Below are 19,928 nucleotides of genomic sequence, written 5' to 3' on the forward strand. Positions count from 1 at the left end.
TTATTTAGGGTTGATGAGGATTAACTAAGGGTTAATGTGAGATTAAATTGAAATACAGTTTATGTAAAAAATATAAAAGATTTTTTTTTTTTTTTTTTAAGAGATGTCATACATTCATACCTTGAACTTTCCCATACTGCCTATTAATGAAATAGGAAGTAAAATGAAAAAAAAAAATACATTTATACTTAAAGGGGTTGTAAAGGTAAATTTTTTATTTTCTACATAGGTTCCTTTAAGCTAGTGCATTGTTGGTTCACTTACCTTTTCCTTTGATTTCCCTTCTAAATGTTTTTTTTGCTTTGTCTGAATATCTCACTTCCTGTTTCTCTTCAGTAAACTTCTCACCATCATCCGAGCTGGTGGTTAGTCAGCCAGAACAGCTTACTGAACAGCTTACTGGGGTGAAACAGGAAGTGAGAAATTTAGACAAAGAAAACAAAGAAAAAAAACATTTAGAAGGGAAATAGAAGGAAAAGATAAGTGAACCAACAATGCACTAGCTTAAAGGAACCTATGTAGAAAATAAAAAAATTACCTTTACAACCCCTTTAATAACACGTACAGAATAAATCCGCAAATGTCACTTTTTCACAGGAAAAAAATTTAACCAAAGTAATTGCCGGTGAGAGCGGTGGAAGGGGGATCCGGGCGTAAGGGATACGTCAAAAAAAACTTTGTTAAATTTTCTTAGGACGTATCCCTTATGTTTTACATCTCCCCAAACGGGAATCTGTCATTAAGGACAATGGAGGGCGTTCAATTTTATCAAAACTGCAGCCATTTTCATTGGTCCACGCCTGTCATGCCTGTGACATCAACCCCTCTTGTTACTCCTCCATACACATTGTTGTATTTTTTTTATTATCTGGTCCTCGCTGCTCTCCACATTTTTCTTGGCGATGTCTAGCAGTTTTCCCACCATAGATTGGTCATAGGAATGAACACGAGTCTTATACTTCTGGGCTAATATCGCTATTTCTTTAGAATCTGAAAAAGAAACAGTATAAGACTATAATATAATAATAATAATAATAATAATGTCTGAATTATCATTTTTTTTTTTTTATAAAATTCCTTCTCCGCTATTTATTTATTATTTATTATTATTTATTATTTATTATTACATTTATCATTCACAAGAATTAACATCTTAATTACTGCGCTTTAGTACAGTTCATGTGTCTGATGAAAATTCAAAAGGAAACCCCCAAACTCATTTATGAAAATAATATACAGCATCCTGGGGACATGAGAACTTGGCTTCCTTCCCACATCATCAGCTGCATGTGGAATAAGGAATATCTGTTTAAAAGGAATATAATTGTGGGCTTTGTTCGGGTTTTTTTTAAATAAAATTATTTAAATGAATATCATGTAATCATATATCCAATTTATTTTTTGCGCTATTAACCAAAAAAAAAAAAAAAAAAACAGACAATTGTGGGAAAAAAAAACATTTTTTTTTTTACTTTCTGCTGTAACACATATCCCCAAAAATATATATTAAAAAAAAACACATTTATTCATCATGCTACATACTTTTGGTAAAAAAAATAAAAAAAAAATTACAAACTACAGGATGGATTTAGGGGCTTTTATTTTATTTTTTTCACTGTTTTTGCTGGTAATGGTGGCGATCTGCAATTTTTAGCGGGATTGTGACAATGAGGCAGACAAATCTGCTTTAATTTTTATTTTTTGCGCTATAAACAAAAAATACAGACAATTGTGGAAAAAAACAAAACAATATTTTTTACTTTCTGCTATAAAACATATCCAATAAAAAATGTAAAAAAAAAAAATGTCTTCCTAAATTTATCCCAAGTGTATTCTTTTACATATTTTTGGTAAAAAAAAAATCCCAATAAGTGTATATTGATTGGTTTGTGCAAAAGTTATCATGTCTATAAACTTTGGCATATTTTTATGACATTTTTATTTTTACTAGCAAAGGTGGCGATCAGTGATTTCTAACGGGACTGCGACATTGCTGGCGGACAAATTGGACACTACGTGACACTTTTTGGTGACCAATCACACCAATACAATAATAATTGGAGATGTTACTGCTCCATCTTTCCACCTGATCCAATCAGAAAATGCTGAGAGAATGACTCACATGCCAAGTGACCAAACTCCTGTGTTCAGAATGCAGCATGGCAGCCCCTCAGTAGACATGTGCAGGATGAAAAAAATAGTTTTTTTCCATTTCAGTTCGTTATTTAACTAAATTTGTTTAGTTAAAGTGAAGTTCTACCCCCCCCCAAAAAAAATAGTAATGTGCTTAAAAGATAAAAAAAAATAAACATTTGGAGAAAAAAAAAATTCTCACCTCTAAATGGCTGTTGCTAAGGGGGTCCCTCATAGTCTGTCTCCTTCGGTGCCTGGGCTCCTGACATCACTTCCCTCTGCACAGGAAGCGAGATTGCCTCTCCCCCCTTTTGTCAATCATATGGGATACATCACAGGTCCCAGATAGGGTTGCCACCTGTCCAGGATTCACCCGGACAGTTCGGGTTTGAATCATGTGTCCAGGTTTCGGACTGTCTGCAACCCGGACACATTATTTAGACTGGACTATGACTTCCCAACAGGGTTGCTGGCTGCAGTTTTCACTGCTGAGAGTGTCTGTTACACTCTCTTTCACACTGCCCAAGCCAACACTAACAAACCATACCCTCCACCACCCCCACCAACACATACAAACGGGAGATGAGAGAGGGCTTGATCTGCACCTCTTCACCTCCATCCCTACCCCTCTGTGTCTGCTCACACTCCAATCCCCGGCGCTGTGCCTCAGAAAAGGAAAGTTGGGGCCAGAAATTTGAAGTCCAGCAGCCTCAGATCCATCTGAATGAGAGGTTCTGACTGCCAAGGGGTGAGTGAGCTCACCATCTATCCCTGTCTCTGAATGAAGTCTCCCCCCTTCCCTCTCCTGCCTCTTAGTGAGTACACTAAGTCAAATCAGGGTTCTCAGAGCACCCCTTACATCAGACTTACCCTTTACACCAGTGTTTCCCCTCACAGCAGAGTCCTCTCCATACATCAGAGTACTCAGTGTTCCCCCATAAATCAGGGTTCACAGAGCATCCCTTATGTCAGCGTCCCCAGAGTTCTCCCTTATATCAGAGTCTGCAGAGTCCCTGCTTACAGTGAAAGAGAACTCTTTCATTGTCAGCAGGGACTGTAAGCAAAAGGGGGGCCCCAAGTTCAGAGGTAAAAGGGGAACTCTGTGGACTCTGATTTAAAGGGGGACTCTTGTTAATAACGTCACATTATTATAAATGTTATTTAGTACCAAAATATATGTATAGCTTATACTATAAAAAAGAAATTGCTGTGCGCCGCAAAACTGTTCGGGTTTGACTTGAAGAAAAGGGGGCAACCCTAGTCCCAGATGTTTTCACGGCCAGTCAGAGTGGCTCGCGCATGCGCAGTGGGTGCCCGGCAGTGAAGCCACACAGTTAAAATGCTGGTGCCGCCGAGCGGAGGGGGAGACGAGCAGGGCTCTGATCCCCCACATCGCTGGACCCTGAGACAGGTAAGTGTCCGATTATTAAAAGTCAGCAGCTGCAGTATGTATAGCTGCTGACTTTTATTAGATTTTTTTTTAAGCGGAACACCACTTTAAATTATTTACATTTAAGGATTTGTTTCGTTTTCAAATTCGAAAAAAAAAAAATTGTCCGAATTTGAAAAAAGAGATCAAATTCGAAAAAATTTGACTGTATTTGAAAAAGTAAACTATAACCATTTTCCAAAATTTGAATTTCGTATAGAATGAAATCAAATTTGAATAGAAAATAATAGAAAAGAATAGCATAGAAAAGCAACAGAACAGAAAATAATATATATATATATATATATATATATATATATATATATATATATATATATATATATATATATATATATATATATATACACATACATATATATATATATCCATCTTCTGAAAATTATGGTATATGTGCATTCTATACAATATTCGAATTTTGGAAGCCATCATTCAATACAAATTTTGTATAGAATAAATTTGAATTTGAATAGAAAAGATTAAAATAGAAAATAATAGAAAAAAAATAGACTAGAAAAACAATAGAACAGCATAGAATAAAATATATTATAATATATATTTTATCCTATGCTGTTCTATTGTATTTCTAGTCTATTATTTTCTATTTTTTCTATTCTATTCGAATTTGAATTCATTCTATAGAAAATTAAAATTTCGGAAGATGGTTGGATGTATATATATATATATATATATATATATATATATATATATATATATATATTTTTTTTTTTTTTTTTATTCTATTCAGTTCTAGTGTATTCTTTTTTTTTTTTTTTTATTCTATTATTTTCTATTCTATTCAAATTCATTCTATATGAAATTCGAAAGCCATCTTCAGAAATTTTAATTTTGTATAGAATGAATTCAAATTTGATTAAAAAATAAGATAATAAACTAGAATTTAATAGAATAAAATATAATTGATATATATATGTATATGTATGTATGTGTGTATATATATATATATACATATATATATATATATATATATATATATATATATATATATATATATATATATATATATATATATATATGTATATATATATATATATATATATATATATATATATATATATATATATATATATATATATATATATATATATATATATATATATATACACATACAACCATCTTCAGAAATTTTAATTTTGTATAGAATAAATTATAATTCGGATAGAAAATATGAAAATAGAATAGAAAATAATAGAATAGAAAAACAATAGAACAGAATAGAATAAAATATTTTTTTTTTCCGAATAATGAAGAGAAATTTTATCTGAATTTCGATTCGGAACGAAACAAAATGCACATGTCTACCTCTCAGCATGGTGCCCAGAAGCTTGTAGTGATCATATTAATAGAGGTACTGTATCTATACAGTGATGTCTAACTTCTAAAGGGACCCCACAGGTACGGTATATACATAGTTAGATTCCAAGTTAGAACAATGCAATTATAAGTAGCACCCTCCTAGATAGAAGCTAAGATGAGTTCATGACCACTGTACTCCATGGAGCTCCTGCTCATTATTAGACAAATTTAGTTTTGCCTCATTGTAACCAGCATGGTCGTGTTGATTGCTTTGATCTGATCTATGTTCCTGGAAATAACTGGGCAGGTAGAGCCTAATCAGCAGCTAAATATTCATACAGCCCTGGCTAATCCTTGAGGAGGGTTACCCAGATGTGAGCTAGGAGCCTGTATAAATACCCTGGGACAGAGATCAGTGGAGTTTTTTTTCCCTTAGTCTAAGGGGGGGGGGGGATGCTTGCTCCCTTAGGCCATCTTGACATGTGCCTGTGGGGTGTCGAGGCCTCAGGTTGGTTACCTGGAGGCCTGCTTTGCAGGAAGCTGCAGAGAGCTGACTGAGAAACTGTTGTCTGAGGATCTAGTCTGGTATCACAGGGAGAAAGTGCCACAAGGATATTGGAGGGAGGCAACCAATTTTCCAAAGACATTTGGGAGTACGGAGTGGAGAGAGATCCTAGATCAGTGATGGTGAACCTTGGCACTACATTTCCGATGATGCTCAACTACACTGCAGAGTGCATGAGCATCATGGGAAATGTAGCTCCAAAACATCTGGGGTGCAAAGGTTCCCCATCACTGTCCTAGAGGCTGTAGGCTGAGGCCATCCATCAGGTGTCAGAGTCCTCTGTGTGTGTAAAGGGGACATAGTGTCCGGTGTCCTGAAGACCTTAGTCTATTTAATTCCCAGTGAAGGGACTTTGCTTGGACTCTCCAGCAGAGGAAAATTTCTCTCCTCAAGTTTGCGACTGGTTTATAGTTCTATAGAACATAAGTGTCATTCTACACTATTTGTAAAATTGTTTTTAGATTACTCCATCCAATTCCCTAACCCCATCCAAGTTATCCAAAAATAAAAGCACCAAAAAAGAAAATCCCTAGACTGATTCATTGGACCAAAGAGTGACTTTTGATTGTGTGCCTGGCTGTGGAGCAACTATTGGGGAAAGGATCCCTGGGCATATTTCTAGTGGTGCCTTTGGGGGTAACTCTACATATATCAAAGTATTCATTCCTGAATTCTATTTTAGGCATCCACCAAGCTCATAATACAGAGAGTGAGACCACTCCATGAATACACAAGACGTATTACAGGACTTTACTCTGTAAACTCACCTCCACAAGTCTGGGCGTTGAACAGAGGAAAGTGCATCACATCGGGCGTCTCATTTCCATCTCCTTCAAAGACGTAGCAGCTTTTTGTTGGAGGATCCTCATAACTTTCTTCAGTGTTTTTCGGAAAGGGAATTTGGTGCGCCTTACAGTATTCAGCTGTTGTTTTCACCGTCTAGTGAACAAAGGAATGAATTCTGTTACAACATTTCCCCTGTACCCCAATAGCGATGATCAAACACGACCGGATTTAAGGAAATATGTTTTTCTATTAAAGTTGAAAATGGCTGCTAGCAAGACTCTCGGAGAATTTCTAAAAATTAAAGTTCTCCTTTTTTGATTGAGACATTTTAAAATCACCTTTAAAAAAAAAAAAAATAAATAAAAAAAAAAAACATTTCATTGGAAGCCAACAAAATGTTCTTCTTAAACCCTTTTGCTGTCAGGTCCATACAACCTGACAGTGGGGAGTTTAACACACAATCTGGTGGCTGCGGCCACCAGGATTGTAGGTAAATCTGACAGGCTGTGCTGTTCCCCTACTGTTTCCATGCAACCAAGGTACTGGTGCCCCTCTCCCATGCATCCCCCCCTCGCCATGTATTACGCCTCCGCTTGCCCATCTGCAGGACTGGGACCGACACGGTGGGCCCCGGCGGATGGAGGGGACAGGAGCAACAGACATCTGCTCTCCTCCCCTTCTTCCTGTGACCCGGAAAGTCTCGGGAGTATCTAGCATTCCTGCTCCTCATTCCAGAATTCTGGTTTTGGCTATGGCACTCGCCTTGTCTGTCTGTCCTCCTGCAAGGTGATTAATGCGGCCAGTTTCTGTATGGAAACCAAACCTGTTATAAGTCAGCCAAACACTCACTTGCATGCTTGTGATAGAGAGTGATACCTGTGTAATTCCTGATCCTGATTCCTGATTCCCCTCATCTGTCTGCCCTTATTGGACTATTCCCTGAACTCTGCCTGCCTTTTACCTGGACTGTCATAGAACCACCCTGTCTGTCTGACAACCGTGGCAGACAGACAGGTCAAATAAAAATGGATAAAAATATCTTTCTCAGCCAATCATATTTGCTGCTATGCATGCTGGGAAAAGCTATTGTTTTGGAAGAAGTCAGGTGATCAGGATTAGTCTTCTCGTCCAGGGCTGCGGCCTTGGTGTGTGTGTGTGTGTGTGTGGGGGGGGGGGGGACGACAGCTCCTGGCTGCTAGGCCTGAAGCCTGAGGCCTATCCAGGTGGTCTCTTTTGGCTGCTGGGCCTATCCAAGGCCTTACCGGGTGTTCAAGTTTCTTTTTTTTTTTTTTCCACTCAGTGAAATCAGTTTAGTAACCATGGGACCACCTCAGCTTACAGCTCAGCGTCCCTTCCATGCAGTCACATCATAGTGGCGAGTGTTTTTTTTTTTTTTTTTGAGAGTGTTAATACCAGGTCAACAACTTTGCATAATAACCATATCCTCTCTCTCGGTATCACACTCCCATCTTATCCCCCTTCTTATTCTTGCCTCAACCCCCCCCCCCCCCTCCTACCTATCTGTGGACCACCTTATCCTCTTTTCCCTATGAGAATTTTTAGTTTCTATCTAGTTTGTACCTTGTTGTATCTTATCTACACCTATTTTAGGGCTTTCTCAACCCCTCTGATATGAGCCATTTCTTCCTAAAATCTACCCAACACTTTCATTTCTCTGTAATTGATGTACTACTCCGCTCTTCCAAGCTCACTCTCAAACACTCCATCTTATAGGTTTTTTCTACCGAATCCACCCATTCCCACAATGACAGGGCCTCCTTCTCTTGCCATTTTTTCGGTATTAATTTTTTACCTGCATTCAGCAAGTGGGGAATCACCGATTCCTTATATTGTCTGAGCCCAGTTTTTGTCCCATGGAATAACACTACCCAGGGATCAGCTTTCACATCTTTGTTTGTGATCTCTTTAATGAAGGCTAGGATTTGGTTCCAGTACGATTTTATTTTTGGACAACTCCACCACAGATGTGTCATCGTGCCCAACTCTCTACATCCCCGCCAACATTCCCTGGCACCATCCTGCTGAAATTTGCTTTTCCTCTCTGGGGTGTAGTACCATCTCGTCATACATTTGTAACTCATTTCCGCCGTTCCAGTATCTACCGCTGAGCCATGCACTAATTTAAATATTTTCCTTAATATTGTGTTATCTGGTTGTGTCCCTAATTCCCTCCTCCATTTTTTGATGTACGCAGGTACCCCCAGCTCTACTCCCTCCAACAGCGTTCTATACCATCTCGATACAATTTTCTTTGACGTTTTTAATGTACATAGCTGTTCCAAAGGAGTTAAATCTTCCGCTGTTCTAATCTGTGAGGGGAGTTTTTTAATAAAACTCGAAAGCTGTGCGTACCTCCACTCATCAATTATCATCATCTCTTTTTTTTGTGCCAACTCGTGATATGGTGCTATCCCCTCCCCTTTCATTACATCTTTTAATTTTACCTCTTCCTTGACCCAATTTCCTCCTATCTCCTGACACCCTGGTAGAAAAAAATTATTGTGCTTTAACGCTATAAGTGGTGAATTGTATTTCCCATTAAATTGCCTATATATCTTGTCCCAAATCCGCAACGTGTTTCGTGTAATATTGTTTCCTTCTAAAAATACACTTCTCTCATGTGGTGGGTTCCAAATTTGCTTATCCAATTTTGTTTTACATAATTCGTGTTCCAATCTCACCCATCTTTTCTCCGTGTTATCCCTTATACTCCATTCACTCACTCTGGACACTACGACTGCTTCATAATAAGTCTGCACGTCTGGCATTGCCACTCCACCCCTATTTTTTGGTTGTCGAAGTGTCGCAAAGGCCACCCTAGCTTTTTTATTTTTCCAGACAAATTTCATTAGGATGGTTTTTAATTTCGACAAGTATACATTGGACAGAGGTATTGGGAGCATCTGGAACCTATATAAGATCTTAGGGAATATTATCATCTTTAATGAATTTATTCTCCCCAACCACGATAGTGGTCTATAGCTACACCTTTTACATTCTGCCTGTATCTCATCTAATAACGGGATGTAGTTACAGCGGTACATTTTCCTTTCTGTTTTTGATAGTTTTATCCCTAAATAATTCAGTTCGCTCCTCCTTTTAATAATTCTGGCATAGATGTCTTTGGGTTGCTTAAATACAATAATATATCGTCCGCAAAAGCGGAACATTTGTATTCAACTTTTCCCACTTTCACCCCCTCTATTCCAGGGTCTCCCCTTATTGCCGCTAAAAGTGGTTCCAAAGAGAGTACAAATAGGAGGGGCGAAAGTGGGCAACCCTGCCTTGTACCCCTCTCCATCTCAAAAGACTCTGATACACACCCTTAACTTTTATACATGTCTTTGGATGATCGTACAATACCTTCACCCTCTGTATCATCTTTAGTCCTAACCCCATCTTCTCCAGTGTCTTAAACATAAACCCCCAGTCTACTCTGTCGAAGGCTTTCTGTGCGTCCAGTGACAGAAGCAGACTGGGGGTTCCACCCTGTCGCATCTTCTGGAGTAGGAGAAGTGTCTTTATTCCGTTGTCCTTCCCCTCCCGACCACCTATGAATCCTGTCTGATCTGGGTGAACCAGTGTTGTCATTAAATCCTTCATTCGCTCTGCAAGTACTTTAGCATAGAGTTTTGTATCTGCGTTTAACAGCGAAATCGGCCTGTAGCTGGTACACTGTATGGGATCTTTGCCTTCTTTCTGGATTAGTGTAATTGTTGCCATTAAATCTTCCCTATTCATTCCATACTCTTCTCCCAACCCATTCATATACCGGCACATTTGGGGGACAAGGGCCTCTCTAAATGTTTTGTAATAAAATGTTGTAAAACCGTCTGGTCCCGGGGATTTTCCTGTAGCTGATTTTAGTAGTGCTCTGACTATTTCTTCTTCCGAGACTGGCCTTTCGAGCATCTCCCTTTCAGTGGGGGTAATTTTAGTTAATATAGTTTTTCCCAGAAATTCCCTAATCTTCTTCTCTTTCTCTCTGTTTTTTGCACCTATCTTTCTATCTGAGAATATCCCCTCGAAATATAATCTAAAGATTTCTGCTATATCTTTAGTGGTGTGGAACATTTTTCCATTTTTATTCTTAATTACCCCAATAAAATTTTTCCCTTTTTTCTTTTTTAACATTCTCGCTAGAAACTTACTTGGTTTATCCCCCCATATATACTGTTCCTTGGCCAACCCTTTAAACACCATCCTAGCTTCTTGGTCTAGAAGGTCCTTCAGCACCATCCTTGCCGTTAATAACTTTTTAAGTACCAGATCTTTTTGTGACCTACTTTTTTTATGGTCCTGTTCCAAGAGGTGTATCTCTCTCATTAAATTGTTGATTTTCTCAGCTCTCATTTTTTTCTTTTTAGATCCCATCGCTATCAGAATTCCCCTTATATAGGCCTTATGTGCATCCCACAACGTATGTCTTTTAATTCCCTCTGTATAAAATATTGTTCGATCTCACTCGCAATTTTTATTCTATCCTCCTCCCCAAGCAGCAACTCTTCATTCAACCGCCATGTAGAGGTTTTCCTCCCTATCCTTGAAATATTCAAGCATAGTTTTACCGGAGCATGGTCCGAGAGGGTCATAACTTCTATCCCCGTGTCCGTCACATATTCCAACAGCCCATGGTCTATGAAAATATAGTCTATACGTGAGTACGTCCCATGGACTGTAGAATAAAAGGAATAGTCGCGTACCAGAGGATTCTTTACTCTCCATATATCTACTAATTGATTGTTGTACAGCTTTTGTAGTAAATTTTTATGTGCAGAGCTTCTCCCCTTCTTTACCTCCGATGAACTGTCTACTTCCGGATTGAGGCCGAAGTTCATATCTCCCATCATAATTACATAACCTGTTTTAAAATTCATAAGTTTATTTAATGTCTTGTTTAAAAAACTGATTGGATTGCTATTGGGGGCATATATATTTACTAAAGTACATTCCAATTCCTCTAGAGTACCCTTTAGGAACAGATATCTTCCCTCTGCATCGCACATTTTTTCACTTAATTGAAATCTTGTGCTTTTAGAGAACCCTATCGCTACCCCTCTACTTCTAGCCGATATGGTATCGCTATAATACCAGACCGGGAAGTTGCTAGAGTACAGCCTTATGTTTGATGCCAGGGAGATATGGGTCTCCTGGAAAGATACAACGTCGGCCTCATACCGTTTCAGCTCTGCTAAGATCTTATGGCGTTTTGTTGGGGTATTCATGCCCTTAACGTTATAGGACATAAATTTCAAGCCATCTGTTTTACTATTGCCCATCTATTTGTCCTAAAGCTCCCCAGCCCTGCAAAGGTACTTTGTCTCATGTTTATTTGGGTGGTCCACATTATTTTTCTTTCTCTTTCCTCCCTAGCCCCTCTTTCCACTTTACTTCCCTTCCCTAACCTTACACCCTCCCACCTCCCCCCTCCTTCCCCCCCACCCTGACTCCCCGCCCCAACCCTCCTCCTCCCCCCTCCTCCCGACCCCAATGGCCTATTATCGGCCCTTGTTAGGTTAATGGTCGTACATACCCCTACCATCTCCTAATCTATTTGTTATGAGGGTTTGGGGCTTTTTTCGCCTGCGCCTCTCCCGCTTCTTCCCCTAAGACGGGAGGTATTAAATTCCACATCCTTGTTTTAATTTATACCTTCCTTTCTTTCCTACCCCTTCACCCCTCTTCCTTTTCCCGAACCCTTTCCCCCCCCTACATTGAGCCAATCATTTCATCTTGCCAGCCTGGGAGTGCAGGCGGGCGTATTCCCAATTTCTCGCAGAAATCTTCCAGATCTTCCGGGAAACTCAACTTTGCCGATTTACCATCTTTGTTCCCTATTAAGCCAGCAGGAAAGCCCCATCTGTATTTAATATTATGGGCTTGCAATTCAACTAACAGGGGTTTCAGAAGTTTTTTCCTTGAAAGCGTCTCGGGTGCCATGTCCGGAAATATCTGTATTTCTCTACCTTCATAAACAAGTGGGGTTTTTCCCCTTAACTTTTTCCATATTGCCTCTTTTTCATCAAAAAATGTGAACCGCACAATTATATCTCTCGGTCTGTCCAAATCTCCAGATCTTGCTTTGCCAATTCTATGAATTCTATCAATCCTTAGGGGGGCTCCCGTCTCATTTCCCCACCAAGGGGATAGAATGCTATTTAGTATTGATCTTAAGTCTTCACCTTTAGTTCCTGGGATCGAGCGGAGCTTCAAGTTTTGCCTTCTGCTTCTGTTCTCCTGGTCTTCCAATTTATAGAGCGTATTCCTTTGTGTTAGTTGTAATATTTTTAATTGATCTGAAACTTTGTTTAGCTCTATGGCTTGGAGGTCGATCCGATTTTCTGTAGCTTCTACTCTCTCTAATAGTCCTCCTAAATCTTCTCGAAGTCCCCTAATATCTGTTTTGATTGCATTCTCTAATTTTAAGAGCATCTCCGCCATTTCTCCTTTTGAGGGGGGGAGATCTTCTGTCCTTAATTCTTCCATTTTACTGCTCTCCCATTCGCTATGTGTTGTTGTGTCCTCACTGTCCTGCTGTGCTCCTCCGCCCTTGTATTTGCCTGCTCCCTTCTTATAATCTGAGATGGCTGGTTGCCTTTTGTCCGATCCAGATTCTTTGGGGCTTGCTCCTTGTGTCATATATTGTTGAATAGTCGTATCATGGCTCTTATCTTTTAAATTTCGTGAGGCTCCACTTTTCGCCATCTTGTTCGCTAATTTACTCATATTCCAATCTATTTCAACCTTATATGGAACCGCGCACCCCGGTAAGTGTTTCCCTTTAGTCCTGAATCCTCATTGAGGTCGCTTCCTCCTGCGAATCGCCTTCTATGTGGCTAATTTATCCTATTTATCTCTTGCTCCCCAATTCTGCTTAGGGGTTCCCAGCTTTCCTCCTACTATATGCCTGTGTTCCACTGGAAAACTGCCCAGGGGTCCCTCGCAGCTGGCTTCCTCTCTCAGTAGATTAATACTGCACCCCGTTATTTTTACTTTAACAGCTTCCCAAAGTTATTCCCCCCTCTAATGGTATAAATATGTATCCTGGGAGGTGTTTTGCTCAGACCGAGGGGAACCTCTGGGTATACCAACCCTTCCCTAGGCAGAGGCCTGTGGAACCTGGGGGGCGAAAAATCGCACAAATATGTTGTTATCCGGTGTCTTTAGCACCATACCATCTTGATGTACCAAGCCTAGTGCAGGGAGAACTAACAGACAGGCTGTAAGAGTTGGCCTCCAAGCCTTATTCAAACGTATACCACATAGGAAAAAAAGGAAAAAAGTATATATAAAAAAAAAGTCTGGGGGAAAATACACATTGATCTGATAACAAATCCCGGGATTAGCTCATGCGACTTTTCAACGTGCTGTTTAATATATACACTGTCATGTATCATTGAGATAGTCTATCTTATATTATTCAATTTGTCTCCTGAAACACTGCGTATCTATCCCACGGATCTTTCAATATCTTAGGGCTGTACCTTTAAATTTCCTACCCCAGATATATCGAGCCATACGTTTAGGCCTAAAAATGTGTGGTAGCGATACAGTCCTGTTACAGTTTATTCCTCCTTGCTATATCTTCTTTCCTATGATTCTTTAAATCAGATTTACTTATCTGGTTAACTCCATGCGTGCCGGGGGAGAAACAAAAAGCGCAAGGGAGGAGAAAAAAATATATCCGTGCTCTAATCTATATAAACTGATTCTGCAATCAATGTTGCTCACAAGTGGGGATACTTCTCTCAGCAGGTACAATATCAACAGGATAAAGGTGACCCCTCAGCAGCTTCCTCCGCGTGTCTATACCGACTCTCCTTGTCAATATATATTTATCGCCTTAATTTTTTAAAACCATGCGACTTTTCTAGCGTGTTGTTCCTCATATGCAATTCGCAAATCGCATGCAGTTTTTGAGATAGTCTGTAATATATTATTCAGTTTTATCTTACAGCGATAATAATATATCTACCCAGCGGATCCACCACTGTCTTAAGACATTGCCTTCTGAGTTCCTGACTCAAAATATACCAAGCAGCATACGACATAGACATATGTAAAAAGACTTCAGTCCTGTATATGGTTTATCCGATCATGCAAAAACTTCCCTCTGGAACACTTGAGGTTGCAATATACTGAGCGGGAACACCCATCCACATGAGTGCACACCTTACATCAGACACTTTAACCATCTATGTATGCAAGACTCCCCTTACCAGCATAGGCTGTCTCCATTTTCACATTGATTGCCGTTCCCCTATATACATATATATTACTCTGCCGAGACATTGTGATGTTAATAAAGTTACCGTCCTTTTCTCTGCTGTGTCTCCTGCTGGTTCTTATTAGTTCCGCATATAGAAACACCCCCGGATACCTCCGTAGTCCGGATGTTTAGACGAGGGAATCCGCTGTACAGAGGAACGGGAGGGGGGCGAACCGAAGAGCTGTGAGGGTCAGGGAATAGTCTGTTCCAGGGACTGTTGAATACTGCAACACCGCACCGAGCTACTGCCCCGTGGGCTCCCGCATGGCTGGGCTGGGATCTCTCACCTCCCCGCTCCAAGCCATGTCCTGCTTCTTGTTCGTCGGTGCGGTGTGCTGTAGCGCTGGCGGCCCCTCCCCTCGGGCGGACGTTACGCCCTCTCGTTACTCATCCCAGCTGCGGTGTTCAAGTTTCTGTTGAGGAAAGCCTTCTAAAAATCTGGAAACTATTCTGACAGGAATTGAGTTCTAAAGAAGCACCAGAGGGGACTCTTCATGAGCTGGAGGCTATAAAGTGTCTGGGAGAACTTCAAGAGAGAACTCATCCAAGGGAATCTGTGTGTAGCACGTAGGAGCTGCTGGTTATTTTTGGGCTTACCGTTATCTTCCGTTCTCCTTGTGGCACGTCTAAGGGATGTCCCGTAGTAAATAGCCCAGTAACTCGAGACTGACAACAGATCCACTTGAATGGATTTTATTTGCAAAACTCAGTAAATTGAACAGTCTTTCAACTTGGGATCAGAGGGTTGGAAAAGGAAGTTCAGGTACTTTTAGTGTCTAAGTCAAAAACATTGAAGAACTTGCTTACTTTGACTGCATCCAGAGAATAGCCATTCGCAGCTGGATGATCAATCAGGTTGGACAGTCCCCTCTCTCACAAGCTCTACCAGCCAACAAGGTGCTTACTCAGGAACAAGTCTCTGCCACAGACATTGTTGTAGAATGTACAATATAATGTGTCTGCCACAGACGTTGTTGTAGAACATGTAGGTAAACCAAACTTGAAACACTTGTAGGATACCTGAATCTTTCAGCCTGCTTGGCGATATCCATAAGACTGGATTCTCTCAGTTACTTCAGCCCTTCCAGGCTCTTGTTCAGAAAACCAACCCGTACGTGGTGTTCTTCTAAAGAGTCCTCCCCTGGAATGCTTGAAGATCCCCTCTGTCTCTCCCGAACCGGAGACGGCACCCAACTACCTCAGAATCCTCCTTTAGTTTCCTTGCCTTGGGCTAGCCAGCCCCGAGACATTAAAGTTGGGTGGATCCACACCCCAGGTCATGGCCTTCCTGGGGGCTGGTCAGGAGAACCAGGATCATGAAGTCAGCATATCATAATGGACCGGGACCCCGAACCTCGTGACGTCCGCATCTTAAATACCCTCTCCCAGAAAGGACAGCGAGAGCGCCACTCCCACTGACCTGGCTCAGAGAGAGAGAGAGTAGCTTAAGCACCTGACCAGACCATAGTTCCATGCCTGCAAGAAGACGCCCCCTGTGGCCAGGCTGAACATCTCACAGTCCAGACAAACTGATGCAGAGGTCCAATTTACACAATTAGACCTAAACCAAACTGCAGTTTAGGCAAAGTTTAACTTTGAAAAAACGCATAACACGTGCTATTCAGGAGCCGCCGCTACATGTGTATGTTCAGTTACACATCCTATAAAGTACAGATGTGCTGGTTCAGCTCAAAGGCTCTTTTTCCTGTACTGCTGTCTACCCTATCTCACCTATTTTTGTCTAAGAAGTCTGACAATCTGCCTGTTGCCGATCACTACTAAGGGTGTCTTGAGCCCTATCCCCTCTCCCCCACATTTTTCCTGTTTGAGAAATAAACTTCTATTTTGTTTAAGCATAAAAGTGACTGGCACCTGACTTTCTTGTTCATCACCCGCCATGCCTAGTAACCTGCACCCTGAGGAATTATGTAAGCTCTCCCTAACTCTGGTAGTCACCATCAGGCTCCTGGAAAATCAGGGTAGGTGCTGAATTTACGTTTATGTTAGCAGTTCATTACTCTTTACAATTTGCATTTTCATGCTAATATGCCCAAAAGCGGAATGCCCTCCTGGCGGGTATAAAGTATGTGTAAAGGGAGTTCCAATTCCAGTTAGCACCTAAGCCAGTGTTATCTAGTCTTTGGGTCCAATATTCAGCTATGATACCTGGTTCATGGGCCTAGACTGGAGGAAGCTGTATACTGATGGAAGCACCCATGCTGGGAGCTAGACGGTTCTGTCACAGTTCCTGAGGAAGCAATGGGTCCTGCTGAATCCCTGGGCGGCACAGTGGTGTAGTGGTTAGCACTCTCGCCTAGCAGTAAAAAGGGTCGCTGGTTTGAATCCCAACAACCACACTACCTGCCTGGAGTTTGCATGTTCTCCCTGTGCCTGCGTGGGTTTCTTCCAAGTACTCTGGTTTCCTCCCACACGCCAAAGACATGCAGGTAGGTTAATTGGCTTCTATTCAAAATTGGCCGCTAGTATATGCATGTGAGTTGGGGGACCTTGGATTGTGAGTGCCCTGAGGGTAGGGACCGATCTGAGTGTGCGATGTATGTGTGGAGCATTGCATAAATTGACAGCGCTATATAGATACCTTAAATAGGGATAATTGTAGACACGCACCTACCCACACTCACTCAGGTTTAACAGGATGGACTGGTGTCTTTATTCAACCTTACTAGCTATGTAACCACTAACGTCACTGAGGAATCCCAGCCAAGTAAATGAAGGAGTGGGGATAGCAATGACATAGCAACACTCAGATATGACCATTGACTATATTTGGGCAATGAGGTCATGGAGTCGGCGATCAGTTGTGTGTGCAGGCCCACCTGGGTTATTTTTGCAAACCAGGGGCATCATGACTGATGATGGATCTACAGCAAGGGACCTTTATTTTTTGAAGGGCATTGGGTGTCTTACATATAGGGTGACCCTATACGTATTCACATGGGATGAGCAGTATCCGGGCCTCTCCTTATTAAAAGGGGGGTTCAATATTCTGATAAGCCCCCTGCCTGCAGGGTTGTGGGGGACAGGCCCTTGTCCTCATCAGCACGGGATCCCTTCATCTTGAGGGCATATGTGCTGGTATGGTTTAGGAAAGGGAGGAACACTAGTATGCTGGGATTAAAAGGTCTGGTAGGGATTTCCGTTGGGATCTCACACTTTTTTTTTTTTTCTGCATGGAAACCCCAAAAAATCCAGACGTTTACAAAAAAAAAGAAATAAAACATTTACAGTTTAAATTGTTGGCAAAAGGCATTTCATGGCTCACAGACTCCCCCAAATGTCCCCCAAAATACATAGCAGACCTTTAGAAGGGCCGGCAATGAAATGTCATTTGCTGGCAATTTTAACACTTTTTCCTTTGTAAATGCCAGTGCTGCTGCAGCGCTTTCTGTCCATTACAGAGATGCCCCCCCCCCCCCCTTCCCAGCTACCCCTCAGGCATGTTATTTAACCACTTGCCTACTGGGCACTTTTACCTCCATCCCTGCCCTGGCCAATTTTCATCTTTCAGGGCTATCACACTTTGAATGACAATTGCACAGTCATGCAACACATCACCCATATGACATTTTATCACACAAATAGAGCTTTATTTTGGTTTTACTGTTTTTTGTTTTATTTTTTGCTAAACAAGAAAGACCGTCCATTTTTAAAGAAAACAGATCAAAACAAAACGTTTTGCTTGGTCTCTGTTAATTTGTTTTTGCAAACAGGTAACTTTTCTCCTTCTCTGATGTGCGCTGATGAGGCTGCACTGATGGGCACTGATGCGGCAGTAATGGGTACTGATGAGACGGCACTGATGGGCACTGATAAGATGGCACTGATGGGCAATGATGAGACGGCACTGATGGGCACTGTTGGGGCTGCACTGATAATCAGGACACTGATGATCACTGCCCTGTTTATCAGTGTAGATGTCCCCTTTAACACTTGCCGGTTACTGCCTCTCCTCTCCTCATGCTGTGACAGCGGGTGAGGAAAGGAATGCCGATAACCAACAAGTGTGTTTCCATTACAAGGAATTGGACATTTTTATTGTTTAGCTTTAAGAATCACTTCTCCTGGATAAATATAATTTTTCATTTTTATTGGTACTGTACATGCACCCCTGGGCCATGTCAGGCTAATTTTTTTATTATTTTTTTTACACCTTCTTGCCCAATAAGCCCAGAAAATTGTCACTTTTAGTGTGAGAGGTTTGGCTCCCACTGATTTTCCTTGGGGGTTTTGGGTTCTGCCTCCAAACTGCTATGAACTTTGCCGAACGACGATTGAATCAAACCCGGGGCAGTTCGGCTCATTCGCTGATCGTTTCATCACTTATGTTTACTCTCAGTCAAGTTGCAGCGAAATGAACATAAAATGTGGTTACCTGGAACGGATCTCCTTGACTGAAGTCAAAAGACAAAATCAGATCCACTTTGCGATGAGGAGGCAACACCAACGGGTACGGAGAATTAATTTCCAACCCGGCGTCGATCAGACTGATCTTCTTTTTATAAAAGAGGTCGCAGGTTTCTGGGATTTTATCTGGGAAATAAAATCAATGAAAATAATTACAGCACACACAAAGTAAAGTCAAATAATTTAACCACTTGACCCCCCCCAGAAAATTTTATCCCCTTCATGACCAGGCCTTTTTTTTTTTTTTTTTTTGCTATTCAGCACTGTGCTACTTTAACTTTTTGCTACATAAATGAAAAAGAACAAAAAATGAAAAAAAAAAAAACATTTTCTACATTCTGTCATAAAACATATCCAATAAAATCAAATGTATTCATGCATGTAGGCCAAAATATATTTCTTTCATAAAAATAAAAAATCTGTGTATATTATTAAGTCTGTGTGAAAGTTATAGAGTCTACAACTATGGTACTATGGTACATATATATATATACACATACCATAGTTGTAGACTCTATAAATTTCACACAGACTTAATAATATACACAGATTTTTTATTTTTATGAAAGAAATATATTTTGGCCTACATGCATGAATACATTTGATTTTATTATATATCAAAATATATATATATATATATATATACATATATAATATATATATGAAATTGATCAATCCTGATGTGCTGACAGCCAATCTCATTTCTTGAAGCCCTAAAATGCCAGGAAAGTACAAATACAATGCAAGTTTTTTGAAGCTGTATTTTTTTTTGTTGTTGCGAAACTACAAGTCCCATGAGGCATTGCAAGGCTGACAGTTTTAAGCATGACTCCCACAGGCAGAGGCATGATGGGACTTGTAGTTTTGCAACAGCTGGAGGGCCGCCATGTTTGAGACCCCTGCTGTAGACCAAGCAGCAACCAGTACATCGCTGAAACTCCGTTTAACTAGGCTAACTGGCGGCC

The 19,928-nt window shown here is 40.6% G+C and overlaps 1 protein-coding gene across 2 annotated transcripts in view; it reads right to left on the bottom strand.

The window, feature by feature from the left end:
- Positions 1-286: 286 nt before the first annotated feature.
- Positions 287-19,928, bottom strand: part of LOC143973622 (cytosolic phospholipase A2 gamma-like) — a 204,966-nt gene continuing 185,324 nt past the window's right edge. Inside the window, exons 15-17 of one of the 2 annotated variants that reach the window (XM_077474476.1) lie at positions 18,932-19,089; positions 6,230-6,401; positions 287-990 (exon numbers count right to left, since the gene is read on the bottom strand). In XM_077474476.1, coding sequence (XP_077330602.1) covers positions 818-990; positions 6,230-6,401; positions 18,932-19,089 — 503 coding nt within the window. In that variant the 3' untranslated portion in view covers positions 287-817. The remainder of the gene's footprint in view (positions 991-6,229; positions 6,402-18,931; positions 19,090-19,928) is intronic. The other variant, XM_077474477.1, reaches the window with a different exon arrangement.

The sequence above is a fragment of the Lithobates pipiens genome, unplaced genomic scaffold, assembly GCF_037356315.1.
Source record: "Lithobates pipiens isolate NorthernLeopardFrog02 unplaced genomic scaffold, aLitPip1_a1.2 Scaffold_87, whole genome shotgun sequence".
Taxonomy (NCBI): Eukaryota; Metazoa; Chordata; class Amphibia; order Anura; family Ranidae; genus Lithobates; species Lithobates pipiens.